The sequence below is a fragment of the Pristiophorus japonicus genome, chromosome 4, assembly GCF_044704955.1.
Source record: "Pristiophorus japonicus isolate sPriJap1 chromosome 4, sPriJap1.hap1, whole genome shotgun sequence".
Taxonomy (NCBI): domain Eukaryota; kingdom Metazoa; phylum Chordata; class Chondrichthyes; family Pristiophoridae; genus Pristiophorus; species Pristiophorus japonicus.
The window spans coordinates 296858311-296870793 of record NC_091980.1 but is presented as its reverse complement, the minus strand read 5'-3'; the positions used below and the strand labels follow the sequence as shown (position 1 = coordinate 296870793).

At 46.6% G+C, this 12483-nt stretch overlaps 1 protein-coding gene across 7 annotated transcripts in view; it reads right to left on the bottom strand.

The window, feature by feature from the left end:
• The window catches only part of fam161b (FAM161 centrosomal protein B), a 65363-nt gene that overhangs the window by 46354 nt on the left and 6526 nt on the right, over window positions 1–12483 (bottom strand). For 6 of the 7 annotated variants that reach the window (XM_070879595.1, XM_070879597.1, XM_070879596.1 and 3 more), the window contains exon 1: window positions 6846–6987. The exons of the other annotated variant lie outside the window; for it this stretch is intronic. In XM_070879595.1, coding sequence (XP_070735696.1) covers window positions 6846–6953 — 108 coding nt within the window. In that variant the 5' untranslated portion in view covers window positions 6954–6987. Of the gene's footprint in view, window positions 1–6845; window positions 6988–12483 lie in introns of those variants that run through there. 7 annotated transcript variants of the gene reach the window in all.

The window sequence follows — 12483 nt, the reverse complement described above, 5'->3', positions numbered from 1 at the left end:
CAGGAGATCACCCTGACCGTATTCGATTCTCATCAGTACTTACCATTATATCTGCACTGCCCAACAAAAGGTCATCCAGTCTAATTCCAATTACCAGCTCTGGATCCGTAACCCTGCAGGTTACGGCACTTTTAAGTGCCCATCCAACCATCTCTTAAAAGTGGTGAGGGTCTCTGCATCCACCACTCTACCTGTGGGAGTAGGACCTGCATCCGAGTTCTCTTTCAGACACTAACTGTCCGTTTGTGCATTACTAGGATATTATACTTTTATTATAGTTACTTTTGGCACTGTCCAAATAATTTTAGGCTTAACAATAAGATGTCGGGCTGGATTTGAGGAGTTTGCGACCGGTTTGCCACGTTTTGACCCTCCGCGGTGAAGACCCAGTCAAAAAGCCCGGGCGAGATCGTCGGTTCCTTACGGCGATAGAATGTACCGTGGGGAGAACTACCTCGAACGTGTAACAATGCGGATTGCGTTACCGTCCGAGTTTCGGCAGTCTCCCAGCCCGTACGCTGTGCCCACAACAGCGACAGCTAAAACTGGTCAGTGCAGCCCTGCCAGCATCGGTAAATTAGAAAACCTGAAAAAAAGTTAAGTTAAAGTTTTTATTTTTTTGCAGCGATTACTTAGTTAAGGGTCTTGGTAATGTTTTTAAAAAAAAATATTCCCCCCCCTCCTAAGGCCTCTCTCGCAGTGCTAACGACCCCGGAATAAAGTTGGCGAAACTCGGGTTTTGCGCCGCGAATAATCGTGGAACGCCTCCCTTCGAGATCCCTGGCGCAGACCCCAAAGGCCGAAAGTTCGACCTAAAATCGGTAGCACAGTGAAAACAGTGATTTTCATGTATCGCTACCGTTTTCACCCTGGTCATTTGTGAGCTGGTGCCAAAATAAAAGAATAATTAAAAATTGTGATTTTGTTCAAAACAATTCTGTGCCAATGACACCATCATCATGCTCTACCCATCAAAATGCCATTAGTATTTTTTTTTAAGCCAACAGTTTCCATCTGCTTTACCTGACCGTCATCAAGTGACCTCTCCCCAAAGGGAGGAACTGGGGACTGACAAGCAGCCGCCAATCTATAGAAACGTTTTTATATTAGTTTGTGGGCGTTGCTGGCATAGCCAAGATTTATTGCCCATCCTGAATTGCCCTCGAGAAGGTGGTGGTGAGTCACCTTCTTGAACCGCTGCAGTCCTTGTGGTGAAGGTACTCCCACAGTGCTGTTAGGGAGGGAGGCAGCGACGATGAAGGAACAGTGATATATTTCTAAGTCAGGATGGTGTGTGACTTGGAGGGGAACTTGGAGGTGGTGCTGTCCCCATATGTCTGCTGCCCTTGTCCTTCTAGGTGGTTATGGGGAACAGGCAGGAAAGTGGAGTTGAGGCCAAGATCAGATCAGCCATGATATTGAATTGCGGAGTAGGCTTGAGAGGCCGAATGGCCTACTCCTGCTCCCATTTCTTATGCTCTTATGGTAGAGGTCACGGGTTTGGGAGATGCTGCCAAAGAAGCCTTGGCTGAAGTGCACTTGTAGATGGTACACACTATAGCCACGGTGCACTGATGGTTCAGGGGAGAAATATTTAAAGTGGTGGATGGGGTGCCAATCAAGCGTGTTGCTTTGCCCTGGATGGTGTCGAGCTTCTTGACTGTTGTTGGAGCTGCACTCATCCAAGCAAATGCAGTGTATTCTATCACACTCCTAACTTGTGCCTTGGGAATCAGGAGGAAAACTCTCCACTGGCTGGAGTCATACCCAGCACAAAAGAAGATGGTTGCAATTCAATCATCTCAGCTCCAGCCTCTGGTGGAAAGGATTGGGGAGTCAGGAGGCAAGACCCACACCACAGAATACACAACCTCTGTCCAGCTCTTGTTGCCACAGTATTTGTATGGTTGGTCCAGTTAAGTTTCTGGTCAACCCCCAGGATGTTGATGGTGGGGGATGCGGCTAATGTAATATCGTTGAATGTCAAGGGGAGGTGGTTAGACTCTCACTTGTTGGAGATAGTCATTGCCTGGCTCGGTGCAAGTGTTACTTGCCACTTAGCAGCCCAAGCCTGAATATCGTCCAGTTCTTGCTACATGTGAGCATGGACTGCTTCATTTTCTGAGGAGTTGTGAATAGAGTTGGACACTGTACAATCATCAGCGAACATCCCCACTTCTGACCTTATGATGGAGGAAAGGTCATTGATGAAGCAGCTGAAGATGGTTGGGCCTAGGACACTGCCCTGAGGAACTCCTGCAGCAATGTCCTAAGGCTGAGATGATTGACCTCCAACCACCACAACCATCTTCCTTTGTGCTAGGTATGACGCCAGCCAGTGAGACTTTGCCCCCTAATTCCCACTGACTTCAGTTTTACTAGGACTCATTGATGCCACACTCTGTCCAATGCTGCCTTGATCTCAAGAGCAATCACTCACTTCACCTCACTGGAATTCAGTTCTTTTGTTACCATGTTTGGATCAAGGCTGCAATGAGGTCTGAAGCCAGGTGATCCTGGCGGAACCCAAACTGAGCATCGGCTTCTGTGATGGTGGGCACCTCAGGAGGAGGCCGATATGGATCATCCAGTTGGCATTTCTGAAGATGGTTGCAAATGCTTCAGCCTTGCACATAAGTACATACAAGTACATAAGTAATAGGAGCAGGAGTAGGCCGTATGGCCCCTCGAGCCTGCTCCGCCATTCAATAAGATCATGGCTGATCTGACTTTAACCCTCATGTGCTGGGCTCCATCATCATTGAGGAAAGAGATATTCATGGAGCCTCTTCCTCCCGTTAGTTGTTTACTTGTCCACTACCATTCACGACTGGATGTGGCAGGACTGCAGAGCTTTGATCAGATCTGTTGATTGTGCGATCTGCTGATTGATCAGATCTGTTGATTGTCTATAGCATACTGCTTCCGCTGTTTTTAGCATGAAGGCAGTCCTATGTTGCAGCTTCCCCAGGTTGGCATCTCATTTTTAGGTATTCCTGGTGCTACTTCTGGCATGCACTCTCATTGAACCAGGGTTGGTCCACGGCTTGATAATAAAGGTAGAGTGAGGAATATGCCGGGCCAAGAGGTTACAGATTATGGTGGAATACAATTCTGCTGCTGGTGATGGCCCACAGCGCCTCTTGGATGCCCAGTTTTGCGCTACTACGTCTGTTTTGAATCTATCCCATTTAGAGCCACACAACACGACATAGGACGTCCTCAGTGCAAAGACGGGATTTCATCTCCACAATGATTATGCGGTGGTCACTGCTACCAATGCTGTCATGGACAGATGCATCTGCAACAGATAGATTGGTGAGGACGAGGTCAAGTAAGTTTTCCTTCGTGTTGGTTCTCTCACCACCTACTGTCCATGCTTGACCTGAAGCCATGAGACTTCATGGGGTCCGGAGTCAATGTTGAGAACTCCCAAGGCCACTCCCTCCCATATACCACTGTGCCGTAACCTCTGGTGGGTCTGTCCTGCAGGTGGCACAAGACATTACCAAGGGATGGAGATGGAGGAATCTGAGATGTATGATTCTGTGAGTATGACTTAGTCAGGCTGTTGCTTGACTAGTCTGTGGGGCAGCTCTCCCAATTTTGGCACAAGTTCCCAGATGTTAGTGAAGAGGACTTTGCAGGGTCAACTAGGTTGGGTGTGCCGTTGTCGTGTCCGAAGCTGATGCCGAGGTCGATGCCAAGTGGTCCGTCCAGTTTTTTTATTCTTATTGTTTTTAGTAGCGGTTGTGGAGAGAGAAACCGTTAACGTTTCAGGTCGATAACCTTTCATCAGAACAGTAAATCTAGTTTGGTTAGTTTTTTTGTTGTTGGTAAATTTGTTACAGTAACATAGACATCTTTTTTTTACTTCACTTTAACTCAAGGTGACAATGTTGTTGGTTTGAAATAATCCCATCCAACACGCACGCACGCACATTTATACGCACGCGTTCTTCATCATCATAGGCAGTCCCTCAAAATCGAGGAAGACTTGCTTCCATTCTAAAAATCAGTTCTTAGGTGACTGAACAGTCCAATATGGGAATTACAGTCTCGGTCACAGGTGGGACACAGAGTGGTTGAAGGAAAGGGTGGGTGGGGAGTTTAGTTTGCCACAGGCTCCTTCCGCTGCCTGCGCTTGATTTCTGCATGTTCTCAGCGACGAGACTAGAGGTGCTCAGCGTCCTCCCAGATGCTCTTCCCCCACTTAGGGCAGTCTTTGGACAGGGATCCCAGGTGTCGGCGGGGATGCTGAATTTTATCAAGGAGGCTTTGAGGGTGTCCTTGAAATATTTCCTCTGCCAACCTGGGGCTCGCTTGCCGTGTAGGAGTTCCGAGTAGCGCGCTTGCTTTGGGAGTCTTGTGTCAGGCATGTGAATAATGTGGCCTGCCCAGCGGAGCTAATCGAGCGTGGTCAGTGTTTCGAGGCTGGGGATGTTGGCCTGAGCGAGGACACTAACGTTGGTGCGTCTGTCCTCCCAGGGGATTTGCAGGATCTTGCGAGACATTATTTCTCCAGCAATTTGAAGTGTCTACTGTATGTGGTCCACCTTCTTACATATACATATTTACACACACACACACCTGTATTAACACACACACTCACCAGGCACCAATCCAACCAGCTCAGCCATGACAGTGTTAACATAGAAACATAGAAAATAGGTGCAGGATCAGGCCATTCAGCCCTTCTAGCCTGCACCGCCATTCAATGAGTTCATGGCTGAACATGAAACTTCAGTACCCACTTCCTGCTTTCACGCCATACCCCTTGATCCCCCGAGTAGTAAGGACTTCATCTAACTCCCTTTTGAATATATTTAGTGAATTGGCCTCAACTACTTTCTGTGGTAGAGAATTCCACAGGTTCACCACTCTCTGGGTGAAGAAGTTCCTCCTCATCTCGGACCTAAATGGCTTACCCCTTATCATAGAAACATAGAAAATAGGTGCAGGAGTAGGCCATTCGGCCCTTCTAGCCTGCACCGCCATTCAATGAGTTCATGGCTGAACATTCAACTTCAGTACCCCATTCCTGCTTTCTCGCCATACCCCTTGATCCCCCGAGTAGTAAGGACCTCATCTAACTCCTTTTTGAATATATTTAGTGAATTGGCCTCAACAACTTTCTGTGGTAGAGAATTCCACAGGTTCACCACTCGGTCCTAAATGGCTTACCCCTTATCCTTAGACTGTGACCTCTGGTTCTGGACTTCCCCAACATTGGGAACATTCTTCCTGCATCCAACCTGTCTAACCCCGTCAGAATTTTAAATGTTTCTATGAGGTCCCCTCTCACTCTTCTGAACTCCAGTGAATACAAGCCCAGTTGATCCAGTCTTTCTTGATAGGTCAGTCCCGCCATCCCGGGAATCAGTCTGGTGAACCTTCGCTGCACTCCCTCAATAGCAAGAATGTCCTTCCTCAGGTTAGGAGACCAAAACTGTACACAATACTCCAGGTGTGGCCTCACCAATTCCCTGTACAACTGTAGCAACACCTCCCTGCCCCTGTACTCAAATCCCCTCGCTATGAAGGCCAACATGCCATTTGCTTTCTTAACCGCCTGATGTACCTGCATGCCAACCTTCAATGACTGATGTACCATGACACCCAGGTCTCGTTGCACCTTCCCTTTTCCTAATCTGTCACCATTCAGATAATAGTCTGTGTCTCTGTTTTTACCACCAAAGTGGATAACCTCACATTTATCCACATTATACTTCATCTGCCACGCATTTGCCCACTCACCTAACCTATCCAAGTCACTCTGCAGCCTCATAGCATCCTCCTCGCAGCTCACACTGCTACCCAACTTAGTGTCATCCGCAATGGAGATACTACATTTAATCCCCTCGTCTAAATCATTAATGTACAATGTAAACAGCTGGGGCCCCAGCACAGAACCATGCGGTACCCCACTAGTCACTGCCTGCCATTCCGAAAAGTACCCATTTACTCCTACTCTTTGCTTCCTGTCTGACAACCAGTTCTCAATCCACGTCAGCACACTACCCCCAATCCCATGTGCTTTAACTTTGCACATTAATCTCCTGTGTGGGACCTTGTCGAAAGCCTTCTGAAAGTCCAAATATACCACATCAACTGGTACTCCTTTGTCCACTTTATTGGAAACATCCTCAAAAAATTCCAGAAGATTTGTCAAGCATGATCTCCCTTTCACAAATCCATGCTGACTTGGACCTATCATGTCACCATTTTCCAAATGCGCTGCTATGACATCCTTAATAATTGATTCCATCATTTTACCCACTACTGAGGTCAGGCTGACCGGTCTATAATTCCCTGCTTTCTCTCTCCCTCCTTTTTTAAAAAGTGGGGTTACATTGGCTACCCTCCACTCCATAGGAACTGATCCAGAGTCAATGGAATGTTGGAAAATGACTGTCAATGCATCCGCTATTTCCAAGGCCACCTCCTTAAGTACTCTGGGATGCAGTCCATCAGGCCCTGGTGATTTATCGGCCTTCAATCCCATCAATTTCCCCAACACAATTTCCCGACTAATAAAGATTTCCCTCAGTTCCTCCTCCTTACTAGACCCTCCGACCCCTTTTATATCCGGAAGGTTGTTTGTGTCCTCCTTAGTAATACTTAGTGTTACCATGGCAACCGAAACAACCGGGCCGAGACCTCGGGGTCAGGCCCCGCCAATAAACCCGGCCGCCGGCGGCCCGCACTAACTAAAGCCCCGGGCACCCAGTTCTGCCCGGGCCGGGCCAGGCGTGCTGCCCGTGTGTCAACGAGCTCGGGCAATATGCGGCTTGTTGAGATTGCCCGGAGTGATGGCCGCCGTCGCTCGCTCGCTCTGCGCTCACCTCAGGCGGCCCCTCCGCCCGCCCTCTGCTCCGCGGCGGCTGCCAGCTCCGCAACCGGTCGTTAGCGAGGCAATTAGCGGGCAGGGATAAGCCGGCTGATACCAGCATCTTCAGAGCCAGTGTCACGGCGCCAGAGACCAGCGGCGCCGGCAACCGTGAGCACCGCCTCCCGCTGCGCTGATTGGCGGGATCGCCGCACCCAGGCCGATGTCAATTGGGCGAACCGGCTGTCAATCTCGATGTGACCCCGCCTCTAGCCGCAGGCACCAATCGGCTTCCGCTGGATGAGCTAGGGGCGGGAGGGGGCTGCCGCGCAGGCTGTGATTGGCTGGAAGGAGGCCATTCAGCCGGTCGAGCCCATGCCAGCTCTCTGCACTTCAGCTCGTCCCACTCCCATTGCCGTTTCCCCATTGCCCTGCAAAAACATTGGTGCTGGAATTCCGATGTCCCGAGCCCGTACGAAGTTTTTACGGACCCGGGAAGGCATCGGAAAAGCCGGTTTTCAGCGCGCAGTGTGCATGTGCTGTAAACCGCCTTTTCCAATCTGTCAAGTCTCTAGCTTGACAGATCAGCCGCAGATCAGGAGCGATGCCACTTGCAGGGCAAGATTTCCGATTTATGGATTTACGGATATCTTGCCCAGCAAATGTCCTCAAAAATCTTGCGCCTGAAAAAGCAGGCGTATAGGCTACTTTTACAGGCGCAAGTGTTTGAAAATAGACAAAAACATTTTAAAATAAAGTTATAAAAACACATTTTATTCTTAAAAACCCTCCCCACTACAGTAAGTTTATTTTTAACCATAATTTAAAAAACTTTTTTAAAAATCGGGAAAATATTTTATTTTTATAAGACATAACTTTAATTCCAATTCATTTTAAATATGTCTATTTTTTTATTTTTTATTATTTTGTGTGATAGCTTTTGTTCCCATGAATAGCACTGAGAACTCGTAGATAAGAACATAACATAAGAACATAAGAATTAGGAACAGGAGTAGGCCATCTAGCCCCTCGAGCCTGCTCCACCATTCAACAAGATCATGGCTGATCTGGCCGTGGACTCAGCTCCACTTACCCGCCCGCTCCCCGTAACCCTTAATTCCCTTATTGGTTAAAAATCTATCTATCTGTGACTTGAATACATTCAATGAGCTAGCCTCAACTGCTTCCTTGGGCAGAGAATTCCACAGATTCACAACCCTCTGGGAGAAGAAATTCCTTCTCAACTCGGTTTTAAATTGGCTCCCCCATATTTTGAGGCTGTGCCCCCTAATTCTAGTCTCCCCGACCAGTGGAAACAACCTCTCTGCCTCTATCTTGTCTATCCCTTTCATTATTTTAAATGTTTCTATAAGATCACCCCTCATCCTTCTGAACTCCAACGAGTAAAGACCCAGTCTACTCAATCTATCATCATAAGGTAACCCCCTCATCTCCGGAATCAGCCTAGTGAATCGTCTCTGTACCCCCTCCAAAGCTAGTATATCCTTCCTTAAGTAAGGTGACCAAAACTGCACGCAGTACTCCAGGTGCGGCCTCACCAATACCCTGTACAGTTGCAGAAGGACCTCCCTGCTTTTGTACTCCATCCCTCTCGCAATGAAGGCCAACATTCCATTCGCCTTCCTGATTACCTGCTGCACCTGCAAACTAACTTTTTGGGATTTTCATGCACAAGGAAGGGTGTCCTTGGAGATGGAGCACGCGGTGTCCACCGGTACGCTCGAGGCCTTCCGCGAGAGGTGGGCACCGGAGGGACTGGAGTGCATCATCACACCCGGCAACCAAATTTTAATTTGATTTTATGTTTTTAAGTTAATTTGTTTTAATTGCCGGTGCTTTTAGTGTCCCCCTCCCATTTTATAGGGGGCACTTGGAGAAAAAAATATATATGTTTTTGTGCCCAAAAAAAAAACCCCCAAAAATACCCCCAAAAAATAAAAGGGCCTGTAAATGTTTGGTGTTTCCCCCAGATCGGGGGGGCACGGTTTAATGTTTTTTGTTTACTCCCAAAAAGAGTTTCATACACAAGGAAGGGTGTCCTTGGAGATGGAGCACGCGGTGTCCACCGGTACGCTCGCGGCCTTCCGCGAGAGGTGGGCACCGGAGGGACTGGAGTGCATCATCACACCCGGCAACCAAATTTTAATTTGATTTTATGTTTTTTAAGTTAATTTGTTTTAATTGCCAGTGCGTTTAGTGCCCCCCTCCCCTTTTATAGGGAGCACTTGGGGAAAAAAAATTTGATTCTGTGCCCCCCCAAAAAAAGCAGCATTGTAAATGTTGGTGTTTCCCCCAGATCGGGGGGCACGGTTTAATGTTTTTCTGTTTACTCCTAAAAGAGTTTCATGCACAAGGACCCCCAGGTCCCTCTGCACCGCAGCATGTTGTAATTTCTCCCCATTCAAATAATATTCCCTTTTACTGTTTTTTTCCCCCAAGGTGGATGACCTCACACTTTCTGACATTGTATTCCATCTGCCAAACCTTAGCCCATTCGCTTAACCTATCTAAATCTCTTTGCAGCCTCTCTGTGTCCTCTACACAACCCGCTTTCCCACTAATCTTTGTGTCATCTGCAAATTTTGTTACACTACACTCTGTCCCCTCTTCCAGGTCATCTATGTATATTGTAAACAGTTGTGGTCCCAGCACCGATTCCTGTGGCACACCACTAACCACCGATTTCCAACCCGAAAAGGACCCATTTATCCCAACTCGCTGCTGTTAGTCAGCCAATTCTCGATACATGCTAATACATTTCCACTGACTCCGCGTACCTTTATCTTCTGCAGTAACCTTTTATGTGGCACCTTATCGAATGCCTTTTGAAAATCTAAATACACCACATCCATCGGTACACCTCAATCCACCATGCTCGTTATATCCTCAAAGAATTCCAGTAAATTAGTTAAACATGATTTCCCCTTCATGAATCCATGCTGCATCTGCTTGATTGCACTATTCCTATCTAGATGTCCCGCTATTTCTTCCTTAATAATAGTTTCAAGCATTTTCCCCACTACAGATGTTAAACTAACCGGCCTATAGTTACTTGCCTTTTGTCTGCCCCCTTTTTTAAACAGAGGTGTTACATTAGCTGCTTTCCAATCCGCTGGTACCTCCCCAGAGTCCAGAGAATTTTGGTAGATTATAACGAATGCATCTGCTATAACTTCCGCCATCTCTTTTAATACCCTGGGATGCATTTCATCAGGACCAGGGGACTTGTCTACCTTGAGTCCCATTAGCCTGTCCAGCACTACCCCCCTAGTGATAGTGATTGTTTCAAGGTCCTCCCTTCCCAAATTCCTGTGACCAGCAATTTCTGGCATGGTTTCTGTGTCTTCCACTATGAAGACCGAAGCAAAATAATTGTTTAAGGTCTCAGCCATTTCCACATTTCCCATTATTAAATCCCCCTTCTCATCTTCTAAGGGACCAACATTTACTTTAGTCACTCTTTTCCGTTTTATATATCTGTAAAAGTTTTTACTATCCGTTTTTATGTTTTGCGCAAGTTTACCTTCGTAATCTATCTTTCTTTTCTTTATTGCTTTCTTAGTCATTCTTTGCTGTCGTTTAAAATTTTCCCAATCTTCTATTTTCCCACTAACCTTGGCCACCTTATATGCATTAGTTTTTAATTTGATACTCTCCTTTATTTCCTTGGTTATCCACGGCTGGTTATCCCTTCTCCTACCGCCCTTCCTTTTCACTGGAATATATTTTTGTTGAGCACTATGAAAGAACTCCTTAAAAGTCCTCCACTGTTCCTCAATTGTGCCACCGTTTAGTCTGTGTTTCCAGTCTACTTTAGCCAACTCTGCCCTCATCCCACTGTAGGATACGCGAGTCTCAGTGCTATTAATGGGAACGTCAGGACCCTCTGCACGGGGGTGCGCTTCGCAGCGCGGGAGGAAAAGGCCTCCCCAGCGGAAATTAGGGCGCCTCCTAGACCACCAGGTAAATTCGTAAAAATTATCCACCGAGGAGGCAATTGCCCGCGGGAAGACCCCCAGAGAAATTTCTGGGCCATTGTTCCTTCAGGTACTTATCCAATTCCCTTTTGAAAGCTACAATTGAATCTGCCTCCACCACCCTTTTAGGCAGTGTATTCAACCTCCTCACCACTTTCTGTGTAATAAAAAATTTTCTTCGTGTCAACTTTGGTTCTTCTGCCAATCGCCTTAAATCTATGTCCTCTGGTTCTTGACCCTTCTGCCAATGGGAACAATTTCTCTCTGTGTACTCTGTCTAGACCCCTCATGATATTGAACACCTCTATCAAATCTCCTCACAACCTTCTCTGCTCTAAGGAGAACATCCGCTTCTCCAGTCTATACACAAAACTGAATTCCCTCATCCCTGGAATCATTCTTGTAAATCTTTTCTGCACCCTCTCTATGGCCTTCCCATCATTCCTAAAGTGCGGTGCCCAGAATCCAGTTGAGGCCGAACCAGTGTTTTAGAAATGTTCATCATAACTTCCTTGCTTTTGTACTCTATCCTCTATTTATGAAGCCCAAGATCCCCTATGCTTTTTAACCACTTTCTTAACCTGCCCTCTCACCTTCAATGATTTGTGAACATAAACCCCCAGGTCGCTCTGTTTGTGCGCCCCTTTGGAATTGTACCCTTTACTTTATATTACCTCTCCTCATTCTTCCTACCAAAATGTATCACTTCGTACATTTCTGCGTTAAATTCCATCTGCTATGAGTCCGGCCATTCTACCAGCCTGTCTATGTCCTCTTGAAGTCTATCGTTATCCTCCTCAGTGTTCATTATACTTCCTGTTTAGAGTAAAAATACAACGGGGAAGGTGGCTCAACCGTGGCTGACAAGGGAAATTAAGGATAGTGTTAAATTCAAGGAAGAGGCTTATAAATTGTCCAGAAAAAGCAGCAAACCTGAGGACTGGGAGAAATTTAGAATTCAGTAGAGGAGGACAAAGGGTTTAATTAGGAGGGGGGAAATAGAGTATGAGAGGAAGCTTGCCGGGAACATAAAAACTGACTGCAAAAGTTTCTATAGATATGTGAACAGAATAAGATTAGTGAAGACAAACGTAGGTCCCTTGCAATCAGATTCAAGTGAATTTATAATAGGGAACAAAGAAATGGCAGACCAGTTGAACAAATACTTTGGTTCTGTCTTTACGAAGGAAGACACAAATAACCTTCCGGAAGTACTAGGGGACCGAGGGTCTAGTGAGAAGGAGGAACTGAAGGATATCCTTATTAGGCGGGAAATTGTGTTAGGGAAATTGATGGGATTGAAGGCCGATAAATCCCCGGGGCCTGATAGTCTGCATCCCAGAGTACTTAAGGAAATGGCCCTAGAAATAGTGGATGCATTGGTGATCATTTTCCAACAGTCTATCGACTCTGGATAAGTACCTATGGACTGGAGGGCAGCTAATGTAACACCACTTTTTTAAAAAGGAGGGAGAGAGAAAACAGGTAATTATAGACTTGTTAGCCTGACATCAGTAGTGGGGAAAATGTTGGAATCAATTATTAAAGATGAAATAGCAGCGCATTTGGAAAGCAGTGACAGGATCGGTCCAAGTCAGCATGGATTTATGAAAGGGAAATCATGCTTGACAAATCTTCTGGAATTTTTTGAGGATG